Source organism: Octopus bimaculoides, chromosome 13 (assembly GCF_001194135.2).
Source record: "Octopus bimaculoides isolate UCB-OBI-ISO-001 chromosome 13, ASM119413v2, whole genome shotgun sequence".
Taxonomy (NCBI): domain Eukaryota; kingdom Metazoa; phylum Mollusca; class Cephalopoda; order Octopoda; family Octopodidae; genus Octopus; species Octopus bimaculoides.
The window spans coordinates 25,460,568-25,479,021 of NC_068993.1; the positions used below are offsets into that span (position 1 = coordinate 25,460,568).

The window sequence follows — 18,454 nt, forward strand, 5'->3', positions numbered from 1 at the left end:
TCATTGTTGATCCCCAATTCATGATCTCAAATGAAACACAAAATAGTCTATACATACATACGCACACATATACACACACACAACAGACTACTTTCAGTTTCCATATACCAAATCCACTCACAAGGCTTTAGTTGGCCCAAGGCTATAGTAGAAGACACTTGCCCATGGTGCCATGCAATAGGACTGAACTTGGAATCATGTGGATGGGAAGCAAGTTTCTTACCACACAGCCACTCAACTCCAGTACTTCACAAGTACTTTATTTTATCAACCTCAAAAGGATGAAAATTGATCTTGGCAGGATTTTAACTCAGAGTATAAAGACCCAGAACAAACACTGATGTTCTGGTAATTTTGCCATTTCAAACAATCCTTTCTATTATGAGCACAAGGCCTGAAATTTTGTGGGGAGGGGCGACTTGATTACATCGACCCCAGTGCTCAAATGATAGTCATTTTTATCAACCCCAAAAGAATGAAAGGTAAAGTCAACCTTAGTGGAACTTGAACTCAGAACATAATGACATGAGATACTGCTAAGCATTTTGTCAGGCATGATAATAATTCTTTCTACTGTAGACACAAAGCAAGAAATTTTGAGGGAGGGGTAAGTCGATCACACTGACTCAAGTACTTGACTGGTACTTAATTCATTGACCCCAAAAGGATGAAAGGCAAAGTTAAGTTGACCTTGACAGAATTTGAACTCAGTCGACTTCAGTGGAATTTTAAAGACACGAAATGCTATTAAACATCTTGCCCAGAGTGCTAACGATTCTGCCAGCTCACAGTGTTAATAATAATAATAATAACAATAAATGCATGTAAAGCATGAGCAAAAATGAGTGAATGATGAAGCCTGTACACAAGCAAAGATCTTATTGATAGCAAGGACATTTCTCAAGAGTTGAAAGATTAATAGTGTGTGAAGTAGGAAAACAAGATTTTGGTAGTTCCAACTGTAAGGAAAGAACACTGATGATAACTCAAACAGGAAAGAAACTTGATATAATAAAGTATTTATTAATGTTTCTGTTATATTTGAGAAATTTTGATTGAGTCGGAGAGGTTGCTCTTTTTAAAGATGGAATACATGGTAGCATACTTTTAAAAGTTGAGATAAATCTCTGTTGAGCGAAAGACCGAAAAGCTAGGTCTTGAGGAGTGCATTGTCTGAGGGTAATGGTAGAAACATTATCATGACCAGTATCTTATTTGTTAATGATGATCAGAGATGTGTACATTTTGGTGAGACAAGTAGATTACAAAAGTACAGCTTTGGGAAACAAATTGTTGTCTGAGTAGGCTTTGGGGCTGGATGTAAAATGAAGAACATCAAATTCCAAACCAGCAGAAGTGGGGCCAACACCATCACCACTACTTCTGTCATCAGCATCGTACTCCCCCCCACTCTTCCATCATCATCATCATCATCACTGTCGTCGTTGTCACCACTACCAACAACAACGTTTTATGCCCACTTTTCCATGTTAACGGGTTGAATGGTGTTTTATTGCTGCATGCTCTTCTTACTGTCAACTGTTTTACTCACCTTTCACAACATATGGTGTGTCTATTCTAAAACTGGGATACACATAGCATAAAGCAGTAATAGAAAAAAGAAGAAAAGCATTTACCTATGCAATGCGTAAGTTGAATAGGTGGAATATTCCACTTGTTTGAGTTAGGAGGACATTGGAATACAAATTTGGTATGATTGTGTGGAAAACGGAAATATGAATTACATCCTGCTGTGCATGTTTGTGCATCATCATCAGTGTAACTGCAACGTAGGTAACCATTTTGTGGTTTGACTAATTCTGGACATCTTCCATCTGGTAAAGCAACAAAAAAGCATTAATATTTATAATAACTTATGAGCTAAATATAATCCATGGTAAAACACATGACTCTAGCTAACTTTGTCCACTTAATTTTCATAGGTCTCATGGATAGTTACACACTACATTATAGAACGAAAGAGGCTGTAATTAAAGCGTATGTCGAATCTGCGGTGCTGGAGTCATAAGAAATTGATGCAAAGTTGATTCAATATATTGATCCTAGAAATATCTATGCATGTATTTGTCTGCAGAATAAGCAATTTTGTTGGCTCAGAGAGAGAGGGAGTAAGAAAGAGAGAGATGGTTCAAATAGTCACTCTAATGAAAATAATCTGTAAACAGATGACTATACAATAACTATTAATGAACAAATATCAATGTAGATTCTTAAACTTAAATTTTACGAAAGCTATTTAACTGTAATGTTCAAAGTCTTCTGAGATTAAACCATGGCAGAATGTCTATGAAGATAATCCAAAGTTATAAGAACTCCTATGATGATTTTAAGACATAAAAGTGTAGCACCTCTAGATAGTTATAGAAAACTAAAAGGATGGATGTGATAGGTACAAACCATAACAGTAGATTAAATTAACTTACGTTTTATGTCCACCATAAATATACACCTTGCAAAGTTATTTTCACTATCTCGACCTGTGTAAATGACTTGGTTCATTCCAAAATCCATTTCACTTTCTTCTGGGACCTAAATGGAATGAAATAGAAATTTTAATTTTAATTTCAAGAAAATCATTGTTCATGTCAATATATATATATATATATATATATATATGTAGTAGGCACAAGTGTGGTTGTATGGTATGTAGTTTGCCTCCCAGCCACATGGTTCTGGGTTAACCCCCCCCCCCCACTGTGTGGAACCTTGGGTAAATATCGTCTATTGTAGCCTTGTGAGTGGATTTGGTAGACATAAACTGTCTATATATGTGTGTGTCTTTGTGTCTGTGTTTGTCCCTCACCACAATTTGACAACCAGTGTTGATGTGCTTATGTCCCCATAACTTAGCAGCCTGCAGAAGAAATCGATAGAATAAGTACCAGAAAATAAATACTGGAGGTCAATTAGTCTGACTAAAATTCCTCAAGGCAGTGCTCCAGCATGGCCATAATCTAATGACTGAAGATAAAAGATACATATAAGTGGAGATCATCATTGTTTTAACATCCACTTTTCCATGCTCACATGGACTGGACAGAATTTGTTGAAGTACATTTTCTACAGCCTGTAGCCCTTCCTGTTTCCAAGTAAGGCAATATTTCCACATAGCTGGACATACTTTCATGAAAGTTTGGAAATGAAGGACACTGCTTGTGTTTACAAGGAGACACTAACTTAAACGCAGACATACAGAAATATGTATGCATATATATATATATATGTATGTATTTATATATATGTGTGTGTGTGTGTATATATATATATGATGGACTTCTTTTGTCTATCAATCAAATCCACCGGGTTATAGTAGAAGACCCATGCCCATATACTCTTTTACTCGTTTCAGTCATTTGACTGCGGCCATGCTGGAGCACCACCTTTAGTCAAGCAAATCAACCCTAGAGCTTATTCTTTGTAAGCCTAGTACTTTTTCTATTGGGTTTCTTTTACTGAACCGCTAAGTTAGGGGGACATAAACACAGCAGCATCGGTTGCCAAGCGATGCTGGCGGGGACATACATATACAACAGGCTTCTTGCAGTTTCCATCTACCAAATCCATTCACAAAGCTTTGGTCAGCCTGAAGCTATAGTAGAAGACACTTGGCCAAGGTGCTATGCAGTGGGACTGAACCCAGGACCATGTGGTTGGTAAGCGAGCTACTTACCACACAACCACTCATATATATATATAAGAAAATAAAACGAATGGTTTATATCTGGTATCTTCCATGTTCCATCTCTCATTCATCATATATATATATATATATATAGAGAGAGAGAGAGAAAGACAGATTGAGAGAGTTTAAAAGTAAATGCAATGCAAATTTGAAACCAGAAGAAAAACAGAGCAACAGTTTGCCCTTTATCTTATATTTCATTAGTTTGGAAGTGAACAGATGTTCATCAGTTTATCTTTTGTATTGATGTGAGAGTGAGGTTGTGACAGGCTGGCCTTGTTACAGCAACCAATCTACTCTACATAACTGTTTTTAAGGGATGAGTTCATTTTACTAATGAAGATGTGGTGCTTCCTACACTGGAAGCCCCATCTAAAAACAATATATCCACATCTAGGGAAATCTAAAGGAGCAAAGCTTCCGCACAAATTATAGATGGATATCTATTATCTAATGGAATCTTTTGGAGTAGCTTGAAGTTAATGGTTATATTTACTGCCTCATCAATCATAAGTATACATGGTATACATTAAAAAAGGATGATGATGCAATCCTTCTAATACAAGAGGATCTCCATCCAGGGTCCCAACCATCCTAAATCTCACTGAACACCAAGGGCAAGTGTCCTCTCCAAATGTCGTTCTCTAACTTACAGGCTTATACTCAGTCTTTCATTCACTTTCACCCCTTTTTCAATAAATTCACTCATGGACGGTACTTCCCTCTCCAACCTTACTTCATTTACAAGTGAAACTAGAAAAAGTTTATGAAAGACTGACCAAAGAAGAGAATGTCCTCAAACCTTTCAACCACAACGCAACCTCATTTGCTGTAGTCACCAGTCAGAGGGAAACCAACTTCCCTGCTTAAGCCTTGGCAATCCTCATGATAAACTCAGGTGACAGCTACATCCATCTGATATGTAACAACAATAATGTTCAGACACTAAATGACTGCATACAACATAGTTTTGTCACTCTGTACACATCACAGATAAGGGCTATCTGAAAGCACTTACATGCCTGCAGAGCAGGGCTGGTCCTAGAGTTGCTCGTGCCCCAGGAAAGCTGCACTTTGGTGTGTACAAGCTGATGGTTGTGGAAATTCCCTTGTCTTTGTCATGCCCTCCTTGGTTCCCCCTAGCACAAGGTGCCCCGGGCAACTACCCAAGTTGCTGGTACCTTGAGCTGGCTTAGCCACAGAGTTTCTCAAACATGTTGTCCTTGGTAGCACTGCCAAGCTAAGGATTTTAAAAAGTTGTCCATAGCCATCCCCTACTTGGAAGTCTTCTGAAACAGACCAGTCACCTTGTTTCTAATGCCATCCAGAACTTCTCTGAAGACATCATTGCTTTCTCCTCTACTAATTCTCTTTAGGTTGCAAGAGTGGACCTTACAACAATCTCATTGCTTGACTGGGGATTGATGACGTTCTATATGCCAAGTGCCTTTTCTTCATCTAAACTTCACCCAAGACTGTAACTCTATAAAAGAAAGTCATACTTCATGCATGGCTGTGAGGTAAGAAACTTGCTTCCCAACCAGATGGTTCTGGGTTCAATTCCACTGAGTGGCACCTTGGGCAAATGTCTTCTACTATAACCTCAGGCCAACCAAAGTCTTGTGAGAGGATTTGGTAGATGGAAACTGAAAGAAGCCCCATCGTATATGTTTGTGTGTGTGTGTCTTTGTGTTTGTTGCATCATTGCTTGGCAACTGGTGATGGTGTGTTTACATCTCTGTAACTTAACAGTTTGGCAAAGAGACCAATAGGATAAGTACTAGGCTTAAAAAATAAGTCCTGGGGTTGAATTGTTTGACGAAAACACTTCAAGGTTGTGCTCTAGCATGGCCACAGTCAAATGACTGAAACAAAAGAAAGAATAAAAGAATGCTCAGCATCCAGTAACCTTTGGTGATGGTGAAGCTTGCATATGTCTGTATCAGCACCTATAGTATGCCTAACATACTATACTTGCCACACAGATAGTACTGGCAGTTAATGAACCTCACCTGTTCTATGAAACATATTTCTTTCACAAGAAGCTAAAGGTCAGACATTCCAGCCTGAAACCTTGAACAAGGTATGGTAGTCAAGCAATAAATGATAATGATAGAGATGATGTGGGCATTTGCCATCTCAATCTGACCTTTCAAAGATAGCTTCCTCTCTGCTCATTTCTGGGTAAAACTGGCCCACCTGTACATTGCTTCATCCCAGTTCTGATACACCTGGAGATTGGGATCAAATCAAATCCCAAGCAGTTTAAGTGGCTTTTTGGTCTAGTGTCCCATCATATTTCACAGCATCAACCTGCCTCTCCACTCATCAAGCTGCAAGCCCACCAGCATATCTGGTTGCTTTCTAACCCAGCTACTGCCTCTCATTTTTTCAATTATATAGTTTGTCTTTGTCACAGGTTAGTAACCAAATAGCAATTGGCCATGCTATTTAGGAACCAATATATTTTCTACAAAATATCATATTTCTTGAAAATGTGAATTTTCTGAATTGTTGGAGTGATGAAGAAAATGCTTAAGTTACATGGCACTTTACATTCTGAGTTCAAATCCTGCTAAGTCAACTTTGTCTTTCATACTTCAGGGATCAATAAAAGAATGTACCAGTCAAATTCGACTCATATACTTGTCCTCCAATTCTGAGGTATATACCTATATTAGAAAACAGTTTATATAATTTGTACTTACTTTATTACTTTTTATTTTGACAACAGCTACGTTGTCTAAAAATATTGGTATTTCCCAAAAAACTTTGGGATGTTTTCCCCATGCTACAGTTTGAACAATCTTGGGGCAAGATCTGTAAACTGGAGGCTCTTGATCTGTAAAAAAAAAAAATCATCAAATTTTCAAACTATTGTGAAATTTAATGCAATTTGATTTCAATTATAAATCCAAATTCAAGATGATATAAATGGAACCATTGTTCTGGTTATTTCTGGAAAGTATATTTGACCACCAAACTCCAGAGACACCCACTTGCAACAGCCTGGTTAGGGTAATTAGTTCGCTTCCTCACTTCACTATTTTGTTTCTTGCAAGCCATGTTACTGCCAGGTGAGTTGGTCAGAAGGAACTAAGTTTTTTAACCATATCACAGAACCAAAGAATTTATGACAGCTACCACATCAAGATTATTATAACATCTAGGACCTATCAATTTAGCAGTTAGATTGTTATTTTTGGTGGCTAATCCTAAGTCAACCATAACTGTAGAGACCAATGATCAAAGGGATTCCAATTAGGATCAGTGTGTGTCCCTTTTTCAGGCATAGTGAATCTATAATTAATGTTTCTTCCATTTCCTCTGTCTTTTTAAAGATAGTTGGGACTGATTTGACAATATGGCATGGTAAAACTTGGTAAACAACATAAATTGAGAGAATACAAATTCATAAGTCTCCATTTGAGAAGTAAAATTCTTATCAGTTTGGCTGTTACAGCTCTCTTGCTGAATTACTGTGTTATGTAGATAATAACAGCAACCAACAGATGAATGAGAGATCAAATCTTACTAGTGGAATTTCATTGTCTGCTTAAGCAGGGACAACGGAATATTATAAAAATATAAAGAAAAGTTGATAAAATTTGAACTTGTAATATGATGAAAATAATGGTAAATATCCAGACTATGGCTAATTCATTGAATTCTGTAAGTTATTAATGTCCCACTTGACTGTTGATAGTTATTTATATTTAATTTTAATTCACTAAATCTAACAACATAGCCAACATTAACAGATAAGAAGGGTCTTTTTACCAACTCTACCTTTTAAAAAAAGAAAACAATTCAATATCAATACATACCAATTGCTTCAATAGTCAGATTGCATTTAACTATATCTCCTGATTTGCTCTTCACATTTAGATGAAGAACAGTTTTGCCAGCTTGGAACAATACAGTGGATCTTTTAAAGTTTGCCCATGTCTCTTCAACTGTCCAATCGGCTGAATTCTCAATATGTGGCATAGAAATAGCAATATAACTCTTTTTCTTAGGTAGAACCTCTTGTATGTTGGTTGGACACTGGATACCATTGACAATGGTTACTTAAAATAGAGAAGAAATGAAACATATAAAATTATTTCAAATAAAATGTGCAAAACCTTACTTTTTAGCATGTGTGTTCTAAACTATAAATCTCATTTTTTGTGCCTCCATCTGCATTCAGTTTTGACTGGTCTATTTTCAGTCTTAAGATTTCATATTTCTTTTGTCTTATATTTTAGTTTCAAATAAAAGAGAAATGTTCATAGCTACTTAAGGCATTTTGAGATTGTGAGATATAGTCAGCCTATTAAAATTAAATCTGTTATATTTAGTTTCAATTTTTTGCATGTTAGGTATTAGAGGAAAGGTGCCAAAGGAAAAGAGTTCAAGAGGATGCAGTTCTTGGGAAAGAAGGGGAAGTGACAGGAAGTAGAACAATGGGAAATGGTATATAACTAAGACTTTAAACCACTGAGTAACAGCAAGTGGTTGAAGAATATTCATAAATGAGGACTTGCCAATTAAGCAGATGATTTTTTTCTTATGCAAGCAAGAATCTCCAACCTGGATTTCAGAAATAACAACTTCTACCGACTCTGGCTCAAAGTCTCTCTTCCCTATTTTTCAACATCCATCTTCTGGGTCTCACATATCCTAAACTTCCAACAGTTTTTTGCCCAACTCACTTCCTGCATTGAAAACATTGATCTCACCCTGCCTTTTGAGGACTTCAAGGGATATAGTTTGTCCTGGGCTTTTCACTCATTGCAGAGTGAAGCTGGTAGTGCAGAAACTAAATCATTTGCTACCTTTAATAAAAAGAAATGTCACTTACAATTCATATGAAACATCTAAGTACATGAGCAAAACTATTCTTCTATGGAGTCTCACTTCACATACTTCACACAACCAAAGCTCTTAACTCCAAAACCTGCAACTAGCTTATCTTGAGCTGAGACAATATTCTTAGGCTTGCTTGACCTCCATTAGATCATTCACATCCATATTGAAAGAAGAAAGACATGTTGGACTTTAAAAGATGGGATGGTCATGGGTGGAATCTTTCCATCATGGATCTGCTAATTTATGGTTGACCTACAAATGAACAACAACAAGTTTACCTGTATCAGTGCTGCAGCTTTACAGGTAAATATCGTTGTCTACAATAACTAGAAGTCACTTTCTAGGAGACTTTTACCCATCACTACAGCTCCTACTGAAAAATCAAAGGATTTAGCATGAAATGCAAGTTTTCATGCCTATTAAGAGCCTTTTGATCCACAAGAAAATTCCACTCAACCAACTTCACATAATCATCCTTCTTCACCAAGATGACTGTTAGCAGCACATTCACTGAAAAATTTTCCAAACATTTGCTAAATGTTTCACCTCTAATTGTACACTGCTTGCTCTCAATAAAGTTCCTTTCAAATTCCTCCTCTCCACATCACCATACCATATACAGACAGTTACCATGGAGAAAAGGTTTCTAATTGCTTGAAATCAGCAAGGTGACTAGTTATAACGGCTTCTCTTTCATAGCACCTATCCTTGCCAGACTCTTCAGTCTCTCTCTCTCTCTCCAAGAATGATGCCATTGTGTGTCCCATGCCAAAGAGGGATAACTTCTTTCACCCTGTAAACCACAAACCTATTCATTTCAACATCTCAGGAACAGAAACAATTTGGAGCAATTACTTCGTCTGTAATATTATTTCTCTCTCCTCAGCAATCACTGGTATACATACCTTTCATAGGAAAATGTTATATTGTCAGGGATGATATATGATGTGTGTGCGTGGTTGTGTAACAATATATCACTACCAAATATAACCGTATAACAATAAGCAATGTAACAAGAGTTGGTTATCTTATTATAACAGATCACGCAATAACAATCCAATACTCCAACACAGAATTAATAATGAGACTAATGCTCCCACAGTTCGACTTCAACTACTTCAACTGTTTACTGGCTCATCAATTTATGAGACTCATCCAGTCTTATTTATTTATTTCTTCTCCACATCTCCCCTTTTAAAGATAAAGAATCAACTCAAAATGGAGTTCAATACTTCATCCTCTTTGGTTCAACCATTAAAGGATCTGGAAATTTCTTCTTTCTAGTTCTAGAATGGGTGTGTCAGTTTTATCTGGTAATGGTACTTCAAACATAGTGAACATAAAATCTATCAGTTCTTCAATCCTTTTATTATTATCCTTGGTTTATCTTTTTCTCAACTAGTTTGCCTGTCTTTTGAAATCAAACCCTTGCCCTTTTGCCTTTTCAACCATATAGGTCATTTTTCCAATTCTATTACAAATAATACTGTCCTCTCATGATTGTTTTTCATATCTGTATGTTTTTAAAAAACACTTTCGCCTACTTAAAAAATTTTTTGGCATATCACTTTTGTCATTGTTATTCCAAGTTTTTTTTCTCTGCTTGACAACAGTTTGTTGAATATGGCCTTAATCTTTCTTGTGAACATTAATTCAGCTGGGGATTTACCTGATGGTGTCTTTGAGCTTGGAGTAACTCTATATACTCTTAGAAATTTTATTAATGCCAGGTCATCAATCCTTCCATTGTTCACTTTTCTTAGTGCCCTCTTGAATATGTCCATGAACTATTCCATCCAAACATTTGACTGTGGGTGATATGGTGACATGGTTATATGATCAATTTGGAACATCTGGCAGAAATCTTTGAATTGAGATCCTGTAAACTGTGTCCCATTATCGGACACCATGGTATCTAGTATACTATATCAAGCAAATATCTCAAGGAGAAAATCAATTATTGCAGAGGACATAGGATGCCTACATTTACATACTTCCAGCCATTTTGCGTAGCTTTCCGCTACTACGAGAAAATAATTTCCATATAGTAGGCCTGCAAAGTCTATGTGATGCCTGGATCGCAGTGTCACAGCCTTTGGCCATGGTTGATAACTGACAGTAGGTGATTTCATTGTCAGAGCAGAGCATTTGCAGGATCTTACAAGATTTTCAATATCTTTATCCATCTTCAGCCAATACACATAGCTTCTCATAAGTGCTGTCATGCATGACATTCCTAGATGTCTAATGTGAAAATCTTTTGGATTTCTTTTTTGCAGTGTAAATGGCCCTATAATCCTCTGTGCGTACATTAGATTGTTGTCACATACAGAATATGAGTTCAAATTTAAATTTCAGTACGATATGTATTTACTTTATTTTCTTTCAAGGTGACTTTCATTTTATTTATAGTCATCTTTTGGTGCTTTGGCTTTAATTTCTTCGAAGGTTACAGCCAATTCATTAATCACATTACACAAAATGCTTTTTATCTCTGCTTCAGCTCTTCATGATGCAATTACACTTTCTTCAAATGGTTCAAAGTTTTTGTGCTACAGTTTTTGTATTACCATCTTCATACTTATGCAAAATTACCACTCCAATGCCATATCTACTGGCACCCAAAGCTATATAATTTCCTTTTTGTGTCCAATTCCATTTCATTTCTTTCATTAGCAGGTAATTTAATGCTGCATGCAAGTTATGAATATTAGGCATGTTAATTTGGTAATAATTCACCAAACCCCAAAATGCTTGTTATACCACTACATTCTTTGGTAGGGGCATATTTTTAATTGCTGATGCTCTGGTAGAATCCAAACCCTTTCTGTCTATGATTTGCCTCAAATATCTAATTTTAGGCAAAAATAATTCACACTTATCTGAATTCACTTAGTTTTTTTAAATACCTTTTTCACATGTTGTACATGCAGACTTCTTGATTCACTCTTAATCAATATGTCATCGAAGATCACCAGTGCAATTTTTAGTTCTTTATGTGTTAATTGTTTGGTATTTGGAGCAATTTAGAAAATATCTTGCCACCATTTAATTTCACAAATATGTCCTCCAGAGCAGATAGTGCATAGTTAAACATTTTACGACATTTGTTTAACCCAGTGGAAAAATCAGCACACACTCTGATTTTATTATTCTTTTTCTTAACGTACACAGTTGGTGATGCCCATTGAGAATATTCCACTTTCTGGATAACTCCAATTCTTTCTAGTATCTCTAAGTTTATCTTTTCTAATACTGTGTATTGCGCATTTCCTTTTGGTTTAAAAATTGATACTGCATTCTCTTTTATCGCAAATTTTGCTTTTGTTTTCAAACATGCACCTAGTTCGTCTGAAAACACTTCTGGGATTACTTTCTTTAATCCTTTTTGCAATTTGTCTGAGTCAGTGTTAGGACTTGTGCCTGTGCCTATTACATTTTTGCAATAGTGGTTAATGGATAAATCCCAGAGATCGAATTTCTCCAACCTATTCATTCCAAATAGGTTATTGGTATTATTTAGCACATAAGCCTTTGCTTTTATTATTTGCTTTGCCTCAGAAAGTCACATTGCAATTTGAATTCACCTCTAAACAATAATTTTCTTCCTGAAACACCTCTTGCAGCTTTTGTAGTTTTGCTTACTACCGGTTTACCAAACACACTCCATGCTTTATCATTTAATATAGTTATATCACTCCCAGTATCGAGCTGTAATCTGATGTTTGTTCCATTTATTTTTATGTTTACAAACTTTCTACGGATTTCATTATCCTTATCATTTTCAGATACACCGAATACATTTCATTATGTTTCCTGTATGCATCATTTTTAGATTCTTTCCTTATTTTTGTGCAACAATGAGAATTTGAAAATATGACCTTGAAAACCACACTTGAAATATTTAAGTATTTTAAATGGACAGTCATACTGGTCATGTATTTGACCGCATCTCATGCACAGATCCACTTTGCACTTTCTAATGTTTTTTTTGGCCTTCTAGCCAGTATATTTGATACATCATGTTCCTGTATTCTCTCAATGTCATGTTTAAGCTTTATTATGTTGGCAGTCTTCAGATATTTGTTGAAGAGTAATATCCTGGTTCTGTTCTAGCTAAGTCAATATCCTTGTGTGAATTTCTGAATCCTGCTGTGTTATTAGTCCTTGAACGAATATCAGGCACTTAAACATATCCATTGTCAGTTCCTTTAATTTGAAGTTTTAACAGTTCCTTTAATTTGAACTTTTCACACACACACTTTACTATTCTGATATATATATATAATGAAGTCATTCTCTACATTTTCCATCAAATTTAAACAGGACCATCTCATGTTGAACAAAGATCTTTTTTTTTTCACTAAAAATGTCTGATAGTGTGCTTATTATGTCTTCAAATCATAAATCTCTAGGTTTCGGGGGTACTATGTAATTAATATACTTTTCAGGTTCCACTTATGCTAATTTTCTTAGCAAAAGTCTAGTCTTCTGGTATTCTTTCCAGTCTGAACATTTGTTCTTGAATATTTCCTCAAATCAATTACAATAAGCAGCAAATATGACATTTTCATCCAGATTATATCTAAATTCATCGATGGAGCTTGTCAATAAATCTAGTGTAAATGCATTTGTAGCATTTTTCATTTCCTTGAGGAGAATCTGTAAAACCTTGTATTGCTGCTTTTGCAACTCTATCACAGCTGGTAGTAATTCTTCCATGATAAACAACAAGATGAATTTTTTGTTCTCATAAACAAAAAATATACAATTGACAATACTTGAATACTTCTCACCACCAACTGTTATATTGTCAGTGACGATATATGATGTGTGCGTATGCATGACAATACATCACAGTACCAAATATAGCTGTATAATAATAAGCAATGTAACAAGAGTTGGTTATCTTTTTATAACCATTCACACGGTAACAATCCAATAGCCCCAATGCAGAATCAATAACAAGACTAATGCTCACACAGTTTGACGTCAACTGTCTATTGGCTCATCCATTTATAAGACTCATCCAGTCCACTGACAGTCACGTGCAGGGGTGTCAGTTCACTCTGATAGACTTGCAGGGGTGTCAGTTCTATCTGATAAACTTGTAAGACCCCTCTTCCAAAATTCACTTGTCTGTGATGAAAAATACTCCTCCAGTACTGTTCTGACCTTGTCAGCAGAATTCATAAATTTCCTGTCCAAATGATTTTGAAGACTGTGGAATATGATCAGTAGCTGCCCCAAAATATCATCAAGAAACTACTCCTCCAATGCAGCATAAAGTTTCTAAAACAATATTCAATGCCACCCAGAGAAAAGACTGACCTGAAATAAACATAGAGAATAACTTCTCTCTTCCTTACTCAATCATCACATCTATGCACTGATCCTTGTTATTTGTGACTATACCCTTGCACTTAACCGTCTCTCTCTTGTTCTCTCTTGCATTTTTGCTGTTTCCCACTCTCTCTCTCTCTCTCTCTCTTTCTTTCCTTTGCTCTTCCCTCTGGCTGGGTAGCCATGTGTCTCTTCTACAACAGCACACCTATTTCTGCCCTCATTCTTGATCACTCTCTCTTCCCTCTTGTTTATCCTTTAACTAGGTAACCAAGTATCTCCTTTATATCAGTATAACTGTTTCTGTCCTCTTTCTTGTACCTCTCTCTCTCTTTCTCTCACTGGGTAATCATATACCACCTTCATAGCAAGACACCTGTTTCTGTCTCTCTATTTCTCTGTCACACTTTAACCTTTCATCATTTGACACCAGATCACCTCCTCCAATACCCACTCTGTTATAGCAGGACACCTGTTTCTGCCTCTCTACCTCACTCTAACCTTTTATCCTCTGACACAAGCTCCCCTCCTCAAATGCCTCTGCCCCTCTCAAAATTCCTTGTCTTGCGAGTTACTTGGTGACCCTGCCAGTGTTGGTACCACGTAAAAAGTATTTAGTCCACACTGTAAAGTGGTTGACATTTGGAAGGGCATGTATCTGTAAAAATCATGCCAAAACTAACCTCACCTGTGCTAGTGCTACATTAGAAGCACTACGTCTACTTTGCTGAGTGATTAGTGTTAGGAAGGGTATCCAACCATAAAAACACTGCTAAAATAGACACAGTAGCCTGGGGTAGTCTTCTACCTGGTCGGCTCTTGTTAACTGTCCTATCCATGTATGTATGGAAGGCAGACGTTAAACAACAGTGATGATGAACCACTCTGTTACTGAACATCGACACAAAGAATGGTGGTGGAACAACTCCCATCAAAATTTCTACCAAGTGTAAACAAAACAAGCCAGATATAGTTGTTAAAGAGATAAAAGGAAAACTATGTACCATAATAGAGATCTGCTGCTCTTCTGATGTGAATATCTCTTCAAAAATCAAAGAGAAATAGGATAACTATGGATAACTTCTTTGAAACCTTTAGCTTCTATACCCTGCTTATGAATTCACATTTATACCAATAATAATTGATGCACTAGGTTATTTTAGTAAATGTCAAAGTGACAATCTGAAAAAGCTAGGATTTTCAGAAAAATAAATCAACAAGCTAACATGCATATTGCAAATACAAGCTGTAAGTTGAACAGTAAAAATGTGCAGGACTTTTCTCAAGATCAAAATATGACATTGTTTTTGTTACAACATTACAATGAAGGAGCTTTGAATCTTTGTTAGAAGCCAGTTCTTTTCTTGCAGGAAGAATTCAAATAATTATGACTAGAAGAGAACATACACACATGTGTACATAGATACATACATATATACATAAAAGATACATAAATATATACATAAATGATATATACATAAATGATACATAAATATATGTGCGTAAGTACATATGTACATGCGTACGTACGTATGTAAGTACATACATACACACATACATACATACATACATGGTGGATATTAAATGCAGAATTAATAACAACTCCAATTCCAATATAGTCTTTTTTGCTCATTATACACATAGTGGTTTCATATATACTGTTGCTATTACATACAGGATTAAGAATAACCAATGAAGCTTATTATATAATAGCTAATGCACACAGAATAAGTAAAAAGTCCATAGAATAGCAATACACACACACACATGTATATGTACACACATACACACACAGACATGCACATATGTATATGCACACACACACACACACACACACAGCAGACAGTATTTACCTAGTTGTCTGTAAAAATAATTTATAGAAAGAGAATAATTTTGAAATAACTTGTTCAAAAAAGAGTTTTATAAATGAAATTGTATTCCCAAATGACAATGATGATGATAATTTTTTTTACACAAGTGAACTCTAAAGATTTTGTTGAGACTGATATCAAAAATGCATAAGTGAAAATTAGAGAAAAAGTGTCTCCACTATTGCAAGTCAGACACTGCAATGTCTAAATTTCTCAACTCTGACAGCAATTCTGAAAATAACAGTAATATATAAGAGAATGTTGGTAATTTAAAACTGATTAAATATTTTGAATACCAACATAAATTTGTATAAATGTGGAGTAACAACTGTATTTTATTTGAACAGAAAATACCATATGATTATTGATTAAGTTTTCTAAACATCAGGAGATCAGTTATGTCCTAGATATGAAAGAGTTCATATAACAACATGAAATCAATGAAGGAGCAATCACAGATAAGCATACTTGCCCCCATCAACAATATGCAAGTAGTTAGTCAATATTTGTGCTTGAATGTTATTTGGATGTTAAGAAGTATCAAGTTCTTTGAAATTTAACCCTTTAGCATTTAATCTGACCATATTTGGCCCAAATTTTTTACCTGTTAAAACTCACCAGATCCAATCCCTCATACCTACCCTACAATGTCATTTTTTTAAATATACACACACACCATCAAAATCTTGAAGCTACAAGATAATGCATGGTTAATTCAAAACAATGTGAATAAATATGCAATACATTAGACAAAGAAATCTGAATGCTAAAGTGTTAAGCATCTCTAAGAGTGGCTATTGAGAAGAGCAGACAAAGTTGAATGAAATTAAGCTTAAGACATTGCGGTTTGGAAATAAGTGGAAAATAAGATGCAGTTTGAAGCTGACCTGAGTAGAAGGTTTAAAAAAGCTCATTCATTCATTCATTCATTCAAACAGACATACATACATATGTACATACACACATATATGTGAATAACGTATATGAATTTTTTAATCTTTTACATGTTCGAGTCAATAGACTGAGACCATGTTAGGGCAACACCTTGAAGAATTTTAGTCATACAAATCGACCTCAGTACTTATTCTATCAGGCTCTTTTGCTGAACTGCTAAGTTACATGGATAAAAACTAAGCAACACCAGTTGTCAAGCAGTACTGGGGGATAAACACAGACACAAAGATGCATGCACACACACACACACACACACACACATACACAATAGGCTTCTTGCAGTTTCTCTACCAAATCCACTCAGAAGTGCTTGGTTAACCTGAAGCTATAGCAGAAGGTGAAAGGAAGTAGGACTAAACCCAAAATAATGTGGTTGGGAAGTAAACTTATGACCACACTCAAATATGTGTGTGTATCTATACTATAATGGAGAAAGCTGCTTATTAATTAAGTATGTAACAATTACTAAAAGAACTAAAAGAAAGCAATTATTAAAGGGTTGACCGTCTGGAAATATTTTTATAAATTCATGTTCTAAGAAATTTCCTATAATTTTGATTTCTCAAGTTTATTGAATTTTTTAAACCCAAATTTCTCACAATTTTAAATATTCATTGCATTCACTGTAGAGTATTCCATTTTCATTTGCAAAGTCTCTCGCTTTCTCTTTTAAGTTTTAATTTGCTATTTGGAAAACCAGTAGTTCATTCTGTTAATGTATACGGAATGTCAAAACATTATTGAATGAAAATTTTTTTAAATACCCATATAATTTTTGAACACAGAATAGTTGTGAGAAGAGCCTAGAAGGGTGTGTAATTACTATTAAAAAACGAGAAGGAAAAAAGTTACCGACAAGTACTCAAAGCTTGCACTTGAATGTGTGTGTGTGTGCTCACTGACAAAACTTTGTTCTGCATCACTTTTGTGAAGTTTTGTCAGTGAACAGGTTACGGTTTCAAAGCGATGAAAATATTTTGACATAAAAGTAATTTTAATGTTACAGTGAAACTGGTTATACTTAAATACAGAGGTCTCTTAACTGTACTACTTAAATGCAGAGGTACTACTTAAATATAGGTGTTATGTACAAAACATTTTAAATGTACACTGTGTGGACATGTAATGACATCCTAACCCTAACTAACCCTAAAACTAACCCTAACCCTAAAAACTAACCCACTCCTTTATATCATTATGTAGATGAATCGGGACCTCTGTATTTAAGTAGTGCTGTGAAACTAATGGGTTTTTTGTGTTCTTGAATGGCTCACAAACATCTACACTGCAGTTATTTTTGTTTCAGCACATGATCTCGGATCAAGTCACTTGCTATGCAAGTACATCTCCATAATATTTTAAAATCACTGTGGATAAATGCCATCAATGACCTCCTCAGGTTCTCCAATATTTTAATTTCTAAACAGAAACAATCGGCGGCAGGGAGTGGGGTTGCAAAAAATTAATAATCTCTCAAATTGTCTTTTTTATAGCACATAAATGTATTTATGGGGGAAAAATATTGCAAAACATCAATACATGCGAGAGTGATAAAGAAATGAGGAGGGTTGTCTTGTCTTTGGATGTGATAGAAACAACAGCTAAATCACTCACTTTTCCCTCTGAAAATATTAACAACTTTTAAAAAGTTTTTTTACCAAAAATGTTCTTCTCATGGTTTTGAAGTGCAATAAAAAATTGGCCAAAATAGGTCCGGAGTGGGATGATG

The 18,454-nt window shown here is 35.4% G+C and overlaps 1 protein-coding gene across 1 annotated transcript in view; it reads right to left on the reverse strand.

Annotated features, from left to right (window-relative positions):
- Positions 1 to 18,454, reverse strand: part of LOC106871923 (fibrillin-1) — a 694,404-nt gene that overhangs the window by 2,081 nt on the left and 673,869 nt on the right. The window contains exons 47-50 of the mRNA XM_052972376.1: positions 7,531 to 7,773; positions 6,412 to 6,545; positions 2,445 to 2,550; positions 1,638 to 1,835 (exon numbers count right to left, since the gene is read on the reverse strand). Of these exons, the coding sequence (XP_052828336.1) occupies positions 1,638 to 1,835; positions 2,445 to 2,550; positions 6,412 to 6,545; positions 7,531 to 7,773 (681 nt within the window). The remainder of the gene's footprint in view (positions 1 to 1,637; positions 1,836 to 2,444; positions 2,551 to 6,411; positions 6,546 to 7,530; positions 7,774 to 18,454) is intronic.